Source organism: Mytilus californianus, unplaced genomic scaffold (genome assembly GCF_021869535.1).
Source record: "Mytilus californianus isolate M0D057914Y unplaced genomic scaffold, xbMytCali1.0.p SCAF_5, whole genome shotgun sequence".
NCBI lineage: Eukaryota > Metazoa > Mollusca > Bivalvia > Mytilida > Mytilidae > Mytilus > Mytilus californianus.
This window is the reverse complement of record NW_026262701.1, coordinates 28022167-28041461: the sequence shown is the minus strand read 5'-3', so window position 1 is coordinate 28041461 and position 19295 is coordinate 28022167. Positions and strand designations below refer to the sequence as shown.

Genomic DNA, 19295 nt, shown 5'->3' with positions numbered 1-19295 from the left:
ATAGCCACAAACACACTCCACCTTATCCCAAAGAAGATCAAATAAAGGAAAGGAAAACAAAAACCAACAATTTGCAATCATTAATCCAACATACAGTACATGGCCTTTATATTTTTGCTATATATTTCATATAAAACTACATTTTATCAAAAAATATTGTCGAGTCATTTTTGGTTGGATATTTACTGACCAGGTGTTGAAAGAAGCAAAATTGTCTAAATTAAATTCCTTTATTTGATCATAGTTTTGTCTTCAATTTGTTTTGGTTTTCTCTTGATATGAACACATATAATGTTTTTGAACGATTTACTTTGGTTGAAAAATACTGCAAATTTCTCAACCTAAAATAGTACTTGTGTTTATACCATCAGAACAGATAAACGCTTTACAACGAAAATACAACCAAATACACAAAAATACTGTGCTTTTTGTGTACCAAGTTGCTTAAAATCAAACCAGAAATGACTCCACAATATTTTTTTGGAAAAAATGTAGTTTTATACAGTAAAGTGACGAATATTGTTTGCAACACACTGTATATATACCATTCCGATTCCTAACATCACTGAAGAGACATTAATTGTCGAAATCCGGATATGGTGTACAAATTTTTGGACCTCATGTTTGCGGTATACCATCTTTTCCGCATGTTTATTGTTTTCTGTTTGGCAGTCACCAGGGTTTAAGAACATCCGTTGTTCGACCCGCTAGTCAAATGCGTTTTGTTGTAATATACCTTTTCACTTTTTTTGGTCTTTTGGAAAATGTTGTTATTGCTGTATTTAGACCCCTCTACCAAGAAATTTGTTTTGCATGCACACGTATAGAAATTGCGGTTTTTATCCAACGCAATCATAGGTTTGGACGTTGATTTCAATCTAGACTTGTTTATATTTTTTCGTTTGGGCTTGTATTAAATTTGCCTTCGGGCTTATTTAATCCGTTTATCCTATTTCGACTCTTCAAAATTCAAAGTTTATCCTAAATTGAGGTAAATAAAATGCCTTCCAAATACCGTTTCGATTCCTAACATCACTGAAAAAACATTAATTGTCGAAATCCGGATATGGTGTGCAAATTATGGCACCTCATGTGTGCGGTATACCATCTTTTCCGCAAGTTTATTGTTTTCTGTTTGGTATTAGATAAATAATTAAAATCCATTTTGTTACACTTGGTGATCCGTTTATTTGGCAATCGCCATGGCAGTCAGCAGGGTTTAAGAACATCCGTTGTTCGACCTGCTAGTCAAATGCGTTTTGTTAAAATATACTTTTTCACTTTTTGGTCTTTTGGAAAATGTTGTTTGTGCTGTATTTAGACCCCTCTACCAAAAAATTTGTTTTGTATGCACACGTATAAAAATTTCGGTTTTTATCCAACGTAATCATAGGTTTGAACGTTGTTTTCAATTTAGACTTGTATATACATATATATGTATACAAGTCTTTCTTGAAAACAACGTTCAAACCTATGATTATATTTAAAATGTTTATGTGCTCTTTCTAAACACTCTCTATCGTACATGTAATTACAAATGCCCTTAGTTAGTACTATATTTGGTTTCGAGAAACACAAATAGTCTGATATTATCTCAATCATTTTATTCAGCAATCTTGTTTTTTAAACCAGCAGTTTGACAGACTGGCTCGAGTATAGACCGATTTCCTGAGAGGTTGTCTTTAGGGAACGATCATCAACTGTCTGCTTACCTCCTTAACCTTCCTCGTTATCAAAGAATACAATTGCATATACCTTTTGTCGTCTATTATAACATTAAAAATAATTACACATGTATCATATGGTCTTATTCACCTTCTTGCATAAGTGAAAATAATAGCTCTTGATGACTCTTATAGCACAATATATCGGATTTAAACACTGGTAATAATCCGTTGCGTTTTCATAATTTCAGAAAGATAACTACGTCATTTCTATGTACCTACATGTATAGTGACAAATCATTGGAATATTTCATGAAACATGAAGATCAGTCTGAATGTATACACTGTTTGCAATTACACGTATGCAAGTGAAGTACTTTTTGTTAAGAATAAATCGACTTGGAGTTATATAAGCAATTTTTATTCACCATATATTGGATTTGATTGGACAACATGCTCAGCTTATGTTGGCCTTACAACCACGTAAAAAATGTACAATATACTTCAATTGAGCAGTACAACAAATAACACAAAGATATTACATTTTCAAACATATTTCGCAGTCGGTTGAAGATGATGAAGATAACACTTTATTAAATTCATGCGTCTAAAGCACTTGGTTGGATCTAGCTTTACCAGGATAGCTTAAACCAAAACAATTGAAAGCCAATGATGTATAAATAACTGAATACGCAAGAAGCCATGTGACTTAAAAAGGACATACGAAGGTTGAAGGTAAGCTCCTATTAATTGACATGATAGAAAAATAATTATTTTTTTATGCGTATGCTACGTTACAGCAAAACAATAGATTAGGATATATGTTTTCCCTATATGATATGCACTTTGTCCGTCGGTTCGTCCAACAATTATTTTCGTCTCTTATCTCTGCAGCTACATCTCAGAATGACTTAATATTTGGTCAGCAGCTTGACAATGATGAATTGTAACGTATGAAAACTTTTCGACTCTGTCAGATACCTACTTCTTGTTTGCCGATAATCTATTTTTCAATATGTGGAAATCACATACACATTTTTGTCACAATTTTTTTCCCAGTACTACTGAACAGTATGTCTTCACATTTTGTCAGCAGCTCATTAGTGATGAGTTGTTACGTGTTTGTGCTTTTCGGATCTCTCAGACACCAACTTCTGTTTTCTGGTACTTTGAATAACGTGTGCATTCTTGATTGGACAACATTTTGCATCTGAAGAATATTATCAATGAAATGATAAAAGATAATGTTACAACATGATAATCATATTCAATGTTGTTTTTTTTTCAAAAATCCCGGGGCAAGCAATAATAATGTTTTAAAAAGAAACCGGAATTTATCATAAAATCTATTATTATAATTATATCATAGTACTTAGAAATGCTGTGGTTTGTCGATTCATGTAATGTGTTTCTTTTCTAACGCTCGTATTGACTTGGTCTTAGTAAAAATGTGATACATATTGACCTGATATTACAAACACTATAATATATATTACAGTTTAGAACAGCTAGTATTTGAATGGAGGTAGATTAGGGAATCGAGTTTTCATTTGACGCGAACGATTTGACTTTGAAAATCAAGGCTTCATTAATTTTACATCTACATCGTATGGTCTCTAGTGGATAATTGCTTCGTTGACAATCAATTTCATATATCTTCTGACTTTTATCTTGAATTGATCGAAAGTTTGTAATTATGTCATACATAATAGAGATGAAGAATGTACAATAAAGAGCACGGTGATCATAGTAAAACCACACTAATTTATACACCGAAACAAAGAGTGCACACACACACCAATTTTATTGGTTTCAATATTCACATGAAAAGGGTACAATTGTTTTGTTATGACATTATACTATTCACATGATATGACTTACATTTCAATAATGATTATGTGGCATATACATGTACATATACTTTATTCTAATCAATTTATTTTTTATTTGCTGTTTTCGTTGTATAAAGGGTTGCCTTCCCTGGTACCATTCGATGCTACATTTGTTTTATCATTTCAAATAGAACACAGTGACCAGAAGGTCGGTCAATACATTACTTTATATTTACACAGAAAGACTATTAATGTGTCCGGAGTCAATATGCATTCATCAAACCGATCAAAAAACTATATATAATTGATCTCATCAATATTTTCACATCAAGGTGTCAAGATAGAAAGTTTGTGAATTGGAATTTGAATATCAAAAAGCAAAAATTATATACCGGTACACCTGTCATGAAATAAAAGTTTCTTTATGATATTAGATCAAAATGGAAGACATATTCAGGAATATTGTTTCCTCTGGCAAAAATATTACAGTATGTGTTCCTGACGGAATAAGGGTATAGAAGATTTGTTCCAAAAACTTTAGAAAAAGTTCTGTTATGGACTTCCGTCTTTTTTTGCAAATTTAAAGTATTTAAACCCTTCACAGTTAAACAAAACAAAGGTTTTAAGCTATGACAAAAGAAATAGCAGAAATAGACACGTAACATTTCAAATGTTTCAAAAGCAGATTACATTTAGTATCAATTGAAAGTATTCACTAAATTTGTAGTTTCAGGTGTCTTCATAAGTAAAAATAAATTAATGAACTATTGTTGTCAAAAAGTATTTTCTCAACTTATTCTTAAACCCGAGGCGGCGAAGCTAACACGCGAAGCAGACAATAACACGACTGGTAAATAAAGTTAGTTAGAGGATCCATGCATGTTGCATGTAATGATAATTGTTTTGTGAATCAGCAACTCATTTCAAAAAAAATCTTACGATAAAAAATACTCGCAAGTCATGAAATATTTTAGTATAACTTACCATAAATTTTAATCGTAAGATTTTTTTTGTGAAAAGAGCCGCTGTATTGTGAACTAATTGTATTACCTGTGTTTGATAAAAATGAAATTTCTGAACTTTCAAGTGTTTGGGCTTCTTAACTGGAAGTACGAAAATATCAAAGTATGGACAATAATGAATATAAACAAGCAAACCATTTTTTCATCAATTTTCTTATTAACATGTATATTTGTTTTATAAAATGTGGTTGAGTTAAACCTATGTTATTTGCGCCTATCTAGATCAAATGTCGTTAAAGTCAAACACACAAAACAAAACCAACAAACAGGATGACTATTAATCTGAAAAAAGAAATGAAAACTCGCACATGATTTCGAAAGCAGGATCAATCTGTACTTGCTACTACAGAAAGCTAGCTAAGGTAGTCGTAAAGCTGTTGCATGGTTGAAGTTTACCGCACGAGAAAACTAAAAAATCAACAACACTTCTAACAGCTTTCATAAAGTATCATCATAAAATTTAATTGAAATCGTCAGTATTTGTGAGAGGCCAATGGACTTTCAAATTGTCAGATCATCGAAAGAAAGAAACGATCCCGAGTTTGAATATATCATTTTTCATTGTTTTTAGTTCTATTTTCTATATTACAATTAAAGGGAGGTTGAGAAATACCTGTATCTGTTACACTGCAAAGTAATGTTTGTGTAAATGTAAGGTTAAGGCAAAATCGCCATCTAAAAAAGGGAAGTAATTTTTGACAAAGTTGAAATCATCTCTTTTGGCATATATTTTACTTTCAGTTTTTCTAATTTATACCAATACAGTTATTGTCTAAGGAGATGCAATATTGACTGTGATTATTAGCTTTATTTGTCTGTATTCAGCATATTTAATAAACTCGGGATTATCAACAGAATAGGCACATAATCTAGGTATCTGCAGATATAGATGCGGTAGTCATTATATGCCGATTGCGTCTGTGAGATGGCAGAGTTTACAGAGAGAATACAGTCTGCTGTCTCTGTGACTCAAACGACATTAGTGACGAGTATCATTACATTATGAATTGTAGAACATTTGAAAAAAGAAAGAAAGAAATTTTTAGCACATGCATTACTGTTGGTCAAATACTTATAAATATGTATTTGATCAACTATTTAACTCATTAAAAATCTTAATATTAAAAATATTACAAAAATTTATCAAAGTTATAAATGTGAAAGTCAGTTCAACAAGTTAATTTTAATGTATAGTTCCGAGACATGTGTATGTAATAATTGTGGCTTTATAGTTATGTTCAGATATATGTTCTTTATAACTATATGTAACTAAAATTGAGAATGGAAATGGGGAATGTGTCAAAGAGACAACAACCCGACCAAAGAGCAGAAAACAGCCGAAGGCCACCAATGGGACTTCAACACAGCGAGAAAATCCCGCACCCGGAGGCGTGCTTCATCTGGCCCCTAAACAAAAATGTGTACTAGTTCAGTGATAATGGACGTCATACTAAACTCCAAAACATATAAATGAACTAAAATTCAAAATCATACAAGACTAACAAAGACCAGAGGCTCCTGACTTTGGACAGGCGCAAAAATGCGGCGGGCTTAAACATGCTTTGTGAGTTCTCGACCCTCCCCCTATACCTCTAGTCAATGTAGAAAAAACAAACACACAGCAATACGCACAGTAAAACTCAGTTTAAAGAAGTCCGAGTCCGATGTCAGAATAGGTAACAAAAGAAACTAAGCAAAATGACAATGATACATAAATTAACAAAGGACTTTTAGCAGTTGTAGTTTTATGGGAAATAGGGTCATTCATTCATTGCTTTAATTGTTTAAAATGTCAATTTATTTGTTACAATTTTTTATTTTTTTACCTCTTTCTGAAGTTTTTCAATACAAAAAAAAAGATTCACAAGTCTAGATAAAAGATAAAAACATTATTAGGTAATATTTTCGCATATACGACATGATATTGTTACAACCTTAACGCACATCAAGCTGTGATACTGCAATAGAAACGATTATAAATGAGACTTTAACAAAAATATGCTTAGCGTGAAATGAATTCAGGGGAAACTGGCCTTACCTCTTTTTTTGCTTTCATAGATAATATTTTAGTCCTTTTTAATGTATCATTATATGTATATGCAACCATATGTGTTTAAAACCATATTAACTTTGTATAAAACTCAATGATAGACCAGGTCTTCTAAAATCTTTTTCTTTATTCGTATATCTATTAATTTGAATATTTGCAATGATGTAGCCAATATGTGTTGACTTCGATTGATCGACAACCCCTCGGGTTGACTTGGGGTATAGAAATATGGTCATCACTGGGTCTTCTCCCAACCGGCAGTAAAACCCCTGTGGGGCATCCATTTGGCCGTGCGAGATGTATAAATTCGCAGTCACACCTTGTCAGAATAGTGACGTTAAATCCTATGCCCGGTGTGGAGAAAGTGCCACGCTCTCTGCACGTTAAAACCCCTTGCAACAACTCTTTGAGGGGTCCGTAGTTGGCCTTTTTGCATGCTAAACTCCAGTTCCTATCCAATATACCCCAATTTTACAGTGTTATTCTAAATGGAATGAGGACAACTCGAACCAAGACACCTTAAACCAATTTATAGACAATTCTGAGCAGTTTGAAAGACAACTCGGATCAGTTTGAAAGACAACTCGGACCAGTTTGAAACACTTGTCAGACCAGTGGCTCTAACTGACCATCTTAACTTGTCAGTTTGATGCATTTTAATTAGCTTGTGTGTTTTTACCATATTTCTGGTCTCTTACTATTAATTGTTTTTAGCAGGATCAATTATAAAAATAAATCAACTCATATCTTTCAATATAATTCTGTACCGAATGGCTCTCTATTTTATACATGTGTATCTATATTTTACACTTAACGTATTGTTGTATTATATATTATTGAGGGATGAGACTCAAATAAAATAAAGTAGAAGAAGTTCTGAACAAAAATTCAATGCAATGAAAATATAAAGCATATATAATTATATATATTGGTCTTTTCACATGTCAGATCGGCTCTATGTTGTAATAAGTGATCCTAGTGGTTTTTCAAGAGGGTTGGAATGTCTTTAACCGTCAGGCGTCAAATGGTAATTTTCGCCTATCGTTAGCGTCAACTTGATTGAATTTATATTTTTGATTCGTCAAATTACCATTCTTCGTCAGAAGTCTCACTCATTTAACCGTTACCGTTATTATTACAAAAAATTTACCGTGATTCGTCAAAATCAGTTGATTTTTGTTATCGTCATAGAGAAATGAACTCTGTGTTTTTTAGGTTTTTGTGGTCTTTTGTTTGTGTTTTCGTCGTTTTTCTTTTGACCATGGCAGTGTCTTTTTTTCTTCGACTTATGGTTTTTAATGCCCCCTTAGCATCGTTTCCTCGGTGGAAAAAAGTGACTTAAGTTGCATTATACATATACATGTATTACACTTGAATTTAAATCGAACATTTCAAGGTATAGACCCCCAAGAATTTTGTTTGAATATTTTAAAAGCACTCAGGTCATCTTTTGTATGCGGATGTTTGCGAGTTAACCCCATTTTAGATTAAATGTAAATCAAACCATTTTTTTAAAACCATTATTCTTTTTATATTTCTTTAGAAATAGAGTAGAATTTATTTTCAAATAAAACAATATTACATAATTCTTGACCGTAAATCTGTACAGGATTTATACATTGTATTTATATAGTTAGTTTTTTCTCATTCTGAACATGCATGAAATAATTGCCATTGGACGTAAAACCATAGATCAATTAATCGACCGTGCTAACTGCGCTTATATATATAGTACATGTATTTCTGGTCATAGATTTAATAGATATTGCACAGATGTTACTGTATTATTTTGAACTTATGTTGATTTGATTTACGGATATAAGTGATGTATACAAATCAGTTTTCCTCTGAAATATTTATCTACAATAAAATCAATACTGTGTCATTTTATAATTATAAAGATAGGTGTCTTATCGCTGTTGGATATACTTGATATTTAAACTTTATACCCGGGTACTATAACATATTTGAAGTAAACAGTCATTCATCAAGTTAAGCTTGAAAGTACTTCAAACGACCAACAACTGATTCAAATTACCCTACTGAGTGTATTGTTCATTTCATTTTTATAATCTCCATGACCTTGGGCTGTTTTTATTCTGTGTTGACATTTGCCGACAAATTTTAATTCAATTATTTTAACATCATAAAAATTTAAAGCAATAGACTTCATAACATACCTAAACTGGGACCTATAACATGAGAGTTAGAGGATAGAAATGTTATATGAGTGATACAAAACGGATTAAGAACAAAGACCTCACATGTATGTCAATGATAAGAAAGCACTGAACCGTTAGATATGTAAATAATTCTGGTGTACCTATATAACCAGTGCTTGAATGGACTTTGTCATTTAATCAGAACATTACAAACCAGCATAATGGATATTTCGAGCAAAATCATTTTACTTCATCATATGTTGATAACTCTTAGTTTGTCGCTTGCCGCTTCAGATATGTCTAAAGGGGACCCGATGGCTCCACCAGATATGATTAATGCATCGGGAATACTAAGTGTAAAAGGACCTCCACCACATGGTGTTGTTATTGTATTCATGGAAGAAGACAGTGCACCTCAATATTTCAATTATACAGTACAGTGTGGCGATGAAACTTTAAAATATGTCATAAGAGCTAAAGCTGACGACGCTAAGATGGTAAATGTTAAAACTAATGACGTCATTATTGATTGCAGAAACAGACGTTTGGTATTAATGCCTCTCGTGTCACTAACCAACGGTTCTGTTGTTGGTCCGTCGTATTCAGTTGGTGATAAAGTACAAAAACAAAAAGAAAATTATTTTGTACAAGGGACACACACTTTATATACGAATTCAGATTTGCTTGGGAGAACGTTTATAACGTTTAATTTATATAGCTATAATGACCTTGAACTACAACACAATATAACTGAAGATATGGTAGATGTAACAAAAGTACCAGTTATAATCCTACGACTCATGAGACCTATTGATACTGCTTTCAGGGTCATTATTTACGTTTTCATGATTTTCGTTACACTGGCTTTTGGGGCAAAGTTAGACCTTGAGGTCGTTAAAGAAAATATCAAGCGTCCGCTAGCACCATGTATAGGCTTAGGATGTCAGTTCATTATCATGCCGATGGTGAGTGCCAAATAAACTATTAAAACAAATTGAATGTACGATTGATTTGCAAATACATTGAAACTAGATACATATTTACCCTTTTAATTGTGGTTGTAAATAAAAATACAGTTCGGTTAAAGGCGGTTTAAAGGCCAGATTTCCCATAAACAAAGCTTAACCCACGTGGCTGAACCGCATTAGGGATTCGGTTACGAACCACACAGCATAATATTCGAAGAGCTACGTTTATTCTACATAAAGATTCAATTTACATGTGACGCCCGTTCACATTAGATATCTCTAATTACACCTTTTGTAGTGATTTATTGTTGTGAGAACATTTGCTACCACATAAGGGAATGGTCTTTATTTTTAGCTGAGGGGGTCGGTTCAAATTTTCACATTAAAAGTTTTTGTTGGCACCCCCCCCCCCCCCCCCCATGATTCTTATGAACCACATAATGCCCCCCTGAGAACATAGTTTCAAAATCCCCCCCCCCCCCCCCCCCACCACCCACCAAACAAATATCTCTATCGATTAACAGTTGGGAGAAGATGATGACTGCAAGCTACAATGTAAAAAGTTGCAGGCATTGACTTGAAAAATAGCTATGAGAAGTATGTGGAAATTGACACTATCCGTAACAGAATACGGCATAAAGGGGTTTTCCTTGATTGCAGTACTTATTTTCTTGATTTTGAACTGATATATTTTATAATACATTCTACACTATAGTTCTGCTATTTTATATAACATGTATAAGTAGCTTGAACTAATTAATTTGATAAAGATAATTTACTTTGTCTGGTTAGCAGTCATTAGTAAGTGACATTCTGTAAATATTATATTGCCTTGATGTTTCATCATGACCTTCCATATTCTTTATTTTGAAGCTGATGCAACTGATATTAGAAAACATTTTTCAGTTGTATTCTTCTTTGAGAAAACCCTGAGTATACAATAGAGTTTTTCTTCTTGTTTTTTTTTCTTTCGAATATGAATAGCTGACACATGCAAGAAGAAAAATGGACAAAATGAGCATTTAAATGAAATCAAATATATATTGCATTTTTACTTGAACCTTTATGAACAGAATGAAGTCATACCTTAATACAGATTGTCACTGATTTTGATACTGCTAATTCTTTTAAAAGTTAAGCTTTTAAAGGCACAATTAGTCAAATTTGTTTATATACACGAGCATGTGCTATTATAAATGAATGGAATGACGTAAAAATAACAAAACAGAAAATTCTTTGTTCCAATTTATTTGAATGCAACCTATAATTCTACAATATTATATGTAACCTTTCAATAATGATTTTCTCTCAATTATGAATAAATGTAAATTTACTGTCTGACACAGAATTATTTGTGAATGAAAAAACATTAAAAAAATAGAAAACATGGCTCAATTCTTTTAATGTCTTTATTAAAATTTTGAAGTTTTGTAAATGTTTTTTTTGGATTTTAATTTTCTCATCATATAGTTATTTTTTTATTTCAATCCCACTGTTGGAAGTGCAACTGAAGATAGCACATTACAAATATTACTATAATTGTATGGTTCTAGTCCTTCCTGGATCAAATATGTACAAAAATGTACATGATTTATTTGAGATAAAGAGATATATATGTAGGTTAATAATTGTATGAACATTCAATATTTTATTTCAATGTGAAAATGTTTTACGAAATCCGATGTGTATCGTTTTGTGTGTGTGAATGCCATGCTGCCCAACAAGGGCACACCACATTTTGAACATTAAAAATTCTTTTTATTATTCGATATCTTTGTAATCATTTCATAAGATAATTATACATATTTACAAATGATTTTAGAACGTGCACACCTTTTACAGTCCTATATCTATCCTAAGAAATCGCATCAAAATGATTTGAACACTTCAGAAAGTTGTAATAATACACATGTTCAGAAACTTTTAAAACTCATTGTTTCCTGTGGTCAAAACTAGAGACAAATGTTTTATACAGTTGTTAATCTTGAGATATGTCGGATTGTAAACTTTCACATCCTATGGATAAAGGGTCAATATAATAGTTCCATGGAATAATGAACCATAACAGATGACTGTGATATGGAGTGACCAGATTCACTACCCTTGAGAAATTAGACATCCTTCTAGTGCTGTACATGATCAAAGATTTAATAATGACAGAAATTATTTAAAAGATTGCACACTCACTTCAATATCGTCAACAATTTATATGTTTGTCAGACATAAAAACTTTCATTGTGTGACCCCCCAGTCAAATAAAATTTTTGATGCCCCTCCCCCCCCCCCCCCAGCTGTATGATATTTCTGGTAGTGACCCCCCACTAAAATGAACCGACCCCCTCAGCTGATAAATAATGACTGTTCCCTAAAATACCCTTATTCGTAGTGACAGTTTACTTTTTACATTAATTATAATTAGACTTATAATCCATTGATTGATTGTTTCTTTTACGTCCAGTGACAAATATGTATGCATGTTTGGGACGACAACAAACCTACAATACACACAATATTTAGGTTCTGCAAGGTAGGGGTCGACGGGGATGAAGGGTGGGAAATTTGAACAGCCACTGGAAATCTAGGGCATGTTGGATAGGGACAGATATTTTGCAATGCAACAGGTCTCATACGAACTCCTCATGGAGTTGTTGCAATTGTTATTTAACATGCAGAAAGCATGTCTATTTCTCTATGCGATATATCGGAATTAACGTAACCAGATGTGGCTCAGAATTTATACATTCCGCATAGCCAAACAGACGCTCGACTTTGGCAAGGTGTTGACTACCGGTCGGAAGAAGAATAAGAGACGACCATATTTCTATACCCCAGTCAACCCTTAAGGTCGGGACATACAATAAAATTGATATAGCACTATAATTAACTTTTTAGTCTCACTGTCTGGAATATTGGCCGCTGGATATTGGTATTCAATCTATGAATCGTAGATCATAGATGTATGGGTTTATACATCTATGCGTAGATGTATTTGGAACGTCACGTGTATTATTTTTCCTGCTTATATCATTCATTGTCACGTGTTTTTCAAATGAATGCACAATTTTGACTACTGCACATGTATAGTGTACAGTACCGTACCGACTGTACGGTTTTGGTTTTTCTCATTGTTGAATTAGGCCGTACGGTTGACTATAATTGCTTACATCCACTTTATTTAAACTTTGGTGGATAGTTGTCTCATTGGCAATCATACCTCATCTCCTTATTTTTATATACATGTATATGTTTAAATAACCGAAATCGCTTTGAAAGTGTGTAAATAGATATTATGTTTCTATGTCATGGTCATATTTAATGTATTGACACGGTTTTTACATCTTTATTTCATAAAGACCAGTACCATTCGGTTTAAATACCCTTTGAATATTGAGTACAGGGTCCGTTGACTTCATTGGACAACTTGAATGAGTCTGTTGACAATAATTTTGTCAAGTGAATTTAACATTTGTTTATACAGCGGGCGGTATTTCGGATTTTTATGAAATTCTGTGTTCAATTTAGAACTCAATTAACTGCATCTTAGTATTAATAAATGATAAATGTAGCATTTATATTTCTAGAGATAAAAAATTGCGGATCCAGGGGGTTGGAACCCCCCTTTTTTTGAAGATCAATGCATTTGAATGGGGACATATAGTTGGAACCCCTCCCCCCCTTTATCCTGGGTTAGGACCCCCCCCCCCCCCCTTTTATAAGTGGCTGGATCCGCCCCTGATAAAATCATTTAAAGATTTATGAAACAGATTTATAAATGTATAGAATGCACGTATAAAGATTGAAATATCCAATGGATGTATCCTACGAATATCAACGGACCGGGGTATCAATAAACCGAACGATGGTTGTCAAGACCCATTCAGTCAATGTGTCGTAATCCGGTTGGAGTGGTAAGTGATAGTAACCACGCAGATCTACTCGATTCAGGGATGAATTTATTTATAACATAATCCTCCTGTGATACGTAGTGGACACATCAAATAATACTGAAACTCTAGAAATCTCCGATAAAGGTTTTTACTGTGACAGTTTTCTCTACGTTTGGTCACATTATAACTTTAAATTTTTATTAATTGTCGCGGCGCGCGGTCATATGTTGGACTTTGTTCCTGACAACAATGTCGAGTATTACCATTTAAAAAATATAAAAATCTATCTTAACAACTTTAACTGTTATATTGTAAAATAGAAACTAAAAAAGGATGAACATTAGACATTTAATTTTCTATTTATGGTCCATATTGGGGTATGCTTTAATATTGGACTTAAAATGTTCTTTTATATCTTTCTTTGGTGTGTTCAAAACCCATTTGATTTTTATTCCAGTTGGGTTATGCAATAGCCAAGCTGGTGACTGCTGACCGACCGGATGTAGCGCTTGGTATATTTGTAGCCGCTTGTTGTCCAGGTGGTGGAGCCAGTAATATTTACTCATATCTCCTAGGCGGGGATCTTTCTCTGTCTATCACCATGACAGCACTCAGTTCTATCATGGCTTTGGGTGAGTATATGGAATACATCCGTTCAAAAGATGGTTTAAGATATAGAATATAATTTTGAGAAAATAACAGAATACCTTATTTTATTTATCATGGAACTCTTCTGTGGTCCACAGGCATGAGCAGACATCTGTATGTTTTTTCTAACATAAGGTCTGTCCAATAGATATTCTACTTACAATAATCAAAGCAAACGAAAACAATTAAACATCTCTCAAAACAAACAAAAATGAACGGATGGAGCGAAATGAAAAAAAAAAAGATTTAATGAATGATTTCCCCCATTTTTGATTATATTCTTTGGCTAGCATTTATTTGTATTCCTTATGAAATACAGAAATAAAACTTTGTCTTCCAAGTTGATACCCAGTTACGCAAGCACAATGGTAATAGGTTTTAAATCTAAAACATGAATATTTGGAAAGACTTCTCCAGCTGATATAGCTTGAGCATAGCTTTATAGCTACGTATATAAAGGAATTCTCAATAACCGCTCTAAAAACGTATGTTCTTAGTCAGACCATATGTAACTCATGAAATCAAATTTCATGGTAAAAATCAAAGAATAAAAAAAAAATCAATTCGGCTTCAGTTGTTGCCATGAGTTCTGTGGTATCGAGATAGGGAAAATACATGTGTGCATGCTTTCAAGATGTCTTACCTACTGATTAGAATTACTGTATATTAACCAAAACTAAAATCATGAAACGTCCAAGTCAAAGGAGAAACAGACTAATTGGGTTTGATCTTTTAGGGTGCTATACTCTGGCACTGTAGAGTTCAATAACTTCAGTATCCTAAAATGTCTGAATAATGAAAAGGATATTAAAAAGCTAAAACAAAATCATGTTAGGAAACAATTTCCATCTTTAATCGAGTCTTTCCGTGTGATTTTATAGGCATGATTTGGAGGTTTTATACAATGACACATTTTTGTTCTAATGATCGACTTTTGTCTCGAACTTAGTGTTTTGCAGTTAACATTTAGATACAGTATGCGGTTAATCTTTTTTTAAACATCCATAACTTTGTCAAACCTTCAAGGATTTACTGTACATTTTGTTTTAATTTTCTGTATGCTATTATTTAAAATTCAAGTAATCGAGTATCAAATTCGCTTTCAATAAACGGACTGGAGTACTCGTTGACATTTATAACATAAATATAGATTCAATCACAGTATCTAGCAAGATACGAAATTTTTCCGATCGGGAAAGTTTTATATTTGAAAATTATTGTCGAGACATAAGAAATATTGTAACATACAAAGCAGTATTAGATGTGAATTAAAAAATAGATAAGCGTCATTGGAACAGCAACCCAACGACATAAAAAAGAGAATGAAATTAAGAATTTAACTTACAGTCTGTAACAATAGACATGTGTCTATATAGTATCGTAGGCTCTAATCAGACAGGAGTATATAAAAGTAGTGAATAAACTGATAATGTTCTATAAATGAGATGCCATCGACACCAAATTTATTAGAGAAAAAAATTATAATATTACTAAAGACATCCACTGACGACGGACTGTGGACGGACACGTGCATTCTTTATGATTAAACTGGATTTTTTAGCATTCAATAAGGAATACATGAACATAATGCTACAATGTGAGCGGGAAATTTTAAATGTAAGCGTGACTAACTTGCTTGTCTTCTAACAACAGTCGAGATGATAACAGAAATAAATGTAACTTTTTATGGTGGTCATATTGTTTTATATTGTTTAGATCTTAGCATTCAGAATTCAGAATTTCACCATTTTGACTTATATAATACATATATATTTTGCAGGAATGATGCCGATGTGGCTATACACACTGGGACAACAGTTCATAGATGGCACACTCCAAGTTCCATTTCTCGATATATTTACAACATTGTTGATACTGATAGTTCCACTATTTGTAGGAGTATTCTTACAGAAAAAACTTCCGAAAATAACAAAGGTCATAATTAAGGTAATAAGACCAGTAACCGTTGTTTGCATTATTTTGCTGTTAAGTGTTGGTATCTACTCAAATCTTTATATTTTCAAACTTTTCAAGCCAAAAATAGTATTGGCTGGTTGTTTACTTCCGTATTTTGGATACCTTTTGGGTGGTTTGATATCTTTCATATTCAGATTACCATGGGAGCGCGTGAAAACTGTTGCAATTGAGACAGGGATGCAGAACACAGGAATTGCAACGATTCTAATGATGTATGCTTTTCCACCACCAGATGGATTTATTGCAGCTGTGGCACCAATCGCTTCTGCTGTCATGACTCCACTTCCGTTGTTTTTAATTACTGTCCCATATCTGATATACAAACGATGTAACAAGGATAAGTACGACAGTGTTCCGAATGAAAACGGAAGTATAAAGAAGAAAAAACCTAAAAGTAAAAAGGACTCAAAGGAAACAACTTTGGATGTAGAAAATGGGAAAACCACTGTGATATAAAAAGAGTTCAATATTAATTGTCATATTTATTATCTATATATATGTATATTGTATATTTTACGTATGCAGACAGTACCATGACTTTATGTATTAGCAGGATTTTTTGTGTTCAAAGGTTTTCATTTACATGGGAATTATACGTTTTCATTTTACTACAAATACGATAGCTTTAATAAAAACTAGTAAAATATAATGTTTATGACCATGGTTATGTATACTATACTTTTTTTAATGCGGAATATAGAGAAAAATGATAATGTCGAACCATATATGCTAGCCCATGGGCTCATTACTGTATATTTTTGGCATACATTAAAATTCTTTTTCTTAGTTTATTTGTAACAAATGCACGGATAAAAGATCTGAGATGAGGGATATACGTAAAAAAATCCTCAACTGAAAGATACAAAAAACAAAAACAAAAACAAAAAGAAGTGATTTTTGTTTTTTGATAAAGTTTATCATTAATGTGTGTCTAAAAGTTTTTGAAAACGTTTATATTTTCTTATCTAATGAACCTGAGTGTGATGGTTAAAACTCATATTGATCGCTTTACCACTATAAAAGGGAAATGGGTCTTACGTATTTATAAAGATGGTGTATTGTGTTTGATAAAAGTAATATTATTGATCATTTTATTTTTTAAGGAGAACAATTAAAATATAATGGTTGAATTTTGCATTACAGAAAAACATTGTGGTGATCGGGAGAGAATATATATATATATATATATTCATTATCACTGAACTAGTATATATATTTGTTTAGGGGCCAGCTGAAGGACGCCTCCGCATGCGGGAGGCTCTCGCTGCATTGAAGACCTGTTGGTGACCTTCTGCTGTTGTCTGTTCTATGGTCGGGTTGTTGTCTCTTTGACACATTCCCCATTTCCATTCTCAATTTTATATATTCACAATCAGAGCCGAATTAAATTTAGATATATTTTTTCGCTTAGTGTGTTATTACACATATTTACTTTCACGGTCCTACAATCTGTCGATACCTATAGTTTGGGCATTATATACAAGGCATCGCACAAAGTCATGTTTTTTCTCTGACTGTTAATGACGTCTTTACACTAAATCCATGGAATGTTGGATGTGTACTGATTGATATTTCAGTCTTAGATACATGATTTTTTTTTTAGTTTTTATTGGCTTTGACCTAGCTGTCAGTATCTGCGAGTACTCTCAGATCTGTACTTAGTGTCTTTTTGTTGTGGGTATTTATAAGTACCCGTCCACGTTAACTCTGTGCTTTTGTTAGATGAATTTCTTTTTGTATCCATTTGATGCGTTAAGCCTTTTTCAACTGATTTTTATAGTTTGTTCATATGTTGTACTGTTACACCACTGTCCCAGGTTAGGGGAGGGTTGAGCGCTTACAAACATGTTTAACCCCACCACATTCTTTATGTGCCTGTCCCAAGTCAGGAGCCTGTAGTTCAGTGGTTGTCGTTGGTTCGTGTCTGTCATATTTGTGTTTCGTAAATGATTTTGTTATAAATTAGGCCGTTAGTTTCCTCAATTGAATCGTCTCATATTTTTCATGTCGGTGCCTTTTATATCCGACCATACGGTATGGGTTTTTCTCATTGTTGAAGGCCGAACGGTTGCCTATTATTGCTTACATCCACTTCATTTGAACTTTGGTGGATAGTTGTCTCATTGGCAATCATACCACATCTCCTTATTTCTATATTAATACTATTTACAGTTACATATCAATGAATGATTGTGTGATTTATAAAACTAGAATACGCAACGTACACATACAGGTGCAGAAACATCCATGATTTTGAAAGGGGGTTACCGGTTAGATAATGTTTGGAGTAGGACTTGTAAAAAGTCTATTCATTTGCCTTATTTAGAGCTCTATAAAGTGGTCTTAAAAGTCGATATATCAGAACTTTTTATAACGATTTTCGTTCTTAATTTCTCTTAAGTATGTCGCTAGAAGAGAGCATTTTATAAAGTTGAAATTTTTAAGAATGCCCGCCTCGGCAGGTATTCAAAAAATGGGACGAAAGATACCAGAGGGACAGTCAAACTCATAGATCGAAAACAAACTGACAACGCCATGGCCAAAAATAAAAAGACAAACAGACAAATAATAGTACAGATGACACAACATAGAAAACCAAAGACTAAGCAACACGAACCCCACCAAAAACTGGAGGTGATCTCAGGTGCTCCGGAAGGGTAAATTGAACACTTCAATGGATTTGTCTGAACTCATTTGCTGCTCATTATTCAATGTGTGAAAAATAAATATGTTGATGTATCTTATACTCATTTTAATGCGATATTTGTTTGTATCTTTTTATAATTTTATTAATGAATATTCTTTGTAACTCAATTATGAAATAAAAAGAATATATTTAAAATCTCTTTTCTTTTAACTTTAAGGTGGATCGTTGGTATATATTTCCTCAGATAGAATTTTCTAATACTTTGCCAGAATGTAGATTTTCCATGCTTTTTTTCAAAAATATAATAAAAAGTATGGGTCACCGTGCTTTTTTTTCAAGCTACAAGTTGAGCAAAATTGCCCAAATTTGCATATTGTTCATGACAAAAACACTGTTTTGCGAATAAAAAGAAATCTATGTGATAGAATTTTGAAATAA

The 19295-nt window shown here is 32.8% G+C and overlaps 1 protein-coding gene across 3 annotated transcripts in view; it reads left to right on the top strand.

The window, feature by feature from the left end:
- Positions 1–19052, top strand: part of LOC127702946 (ileal sodium/bile acid cotransporter-like) — a 107581-nt gene extending 88529 nt beyond the window's left edge. Inside the window, exons 1-3 of one of the 3 annotated variants that reach the window (XM_052207267.1) lie at positions 8760–9695; positions 14043–14217; positions 16014–19052. In XM_052207267.1, the coding sequence (XP_052063227.1) occupies positions 8952–9695; positions 14043–14217; positions 16014–16666 (1572 nt within the window). In that variant the 5' untranslated portion in view covers positions 8760–8951 and the 3' untranslated portion in view covers positions 16667–19052. Of the gene's footprint in view, positions 1–8759; positions 9696–14042; positions 14218–16013 lie in introns of those variants that run through there. The other 2 variants (XM_052207268.1, XM_052207266.1) reach the window with 2 other exon arrangements.
- The last annotated feature ends 243 nt before the right edge of the window (positions 19053–19295 follow it).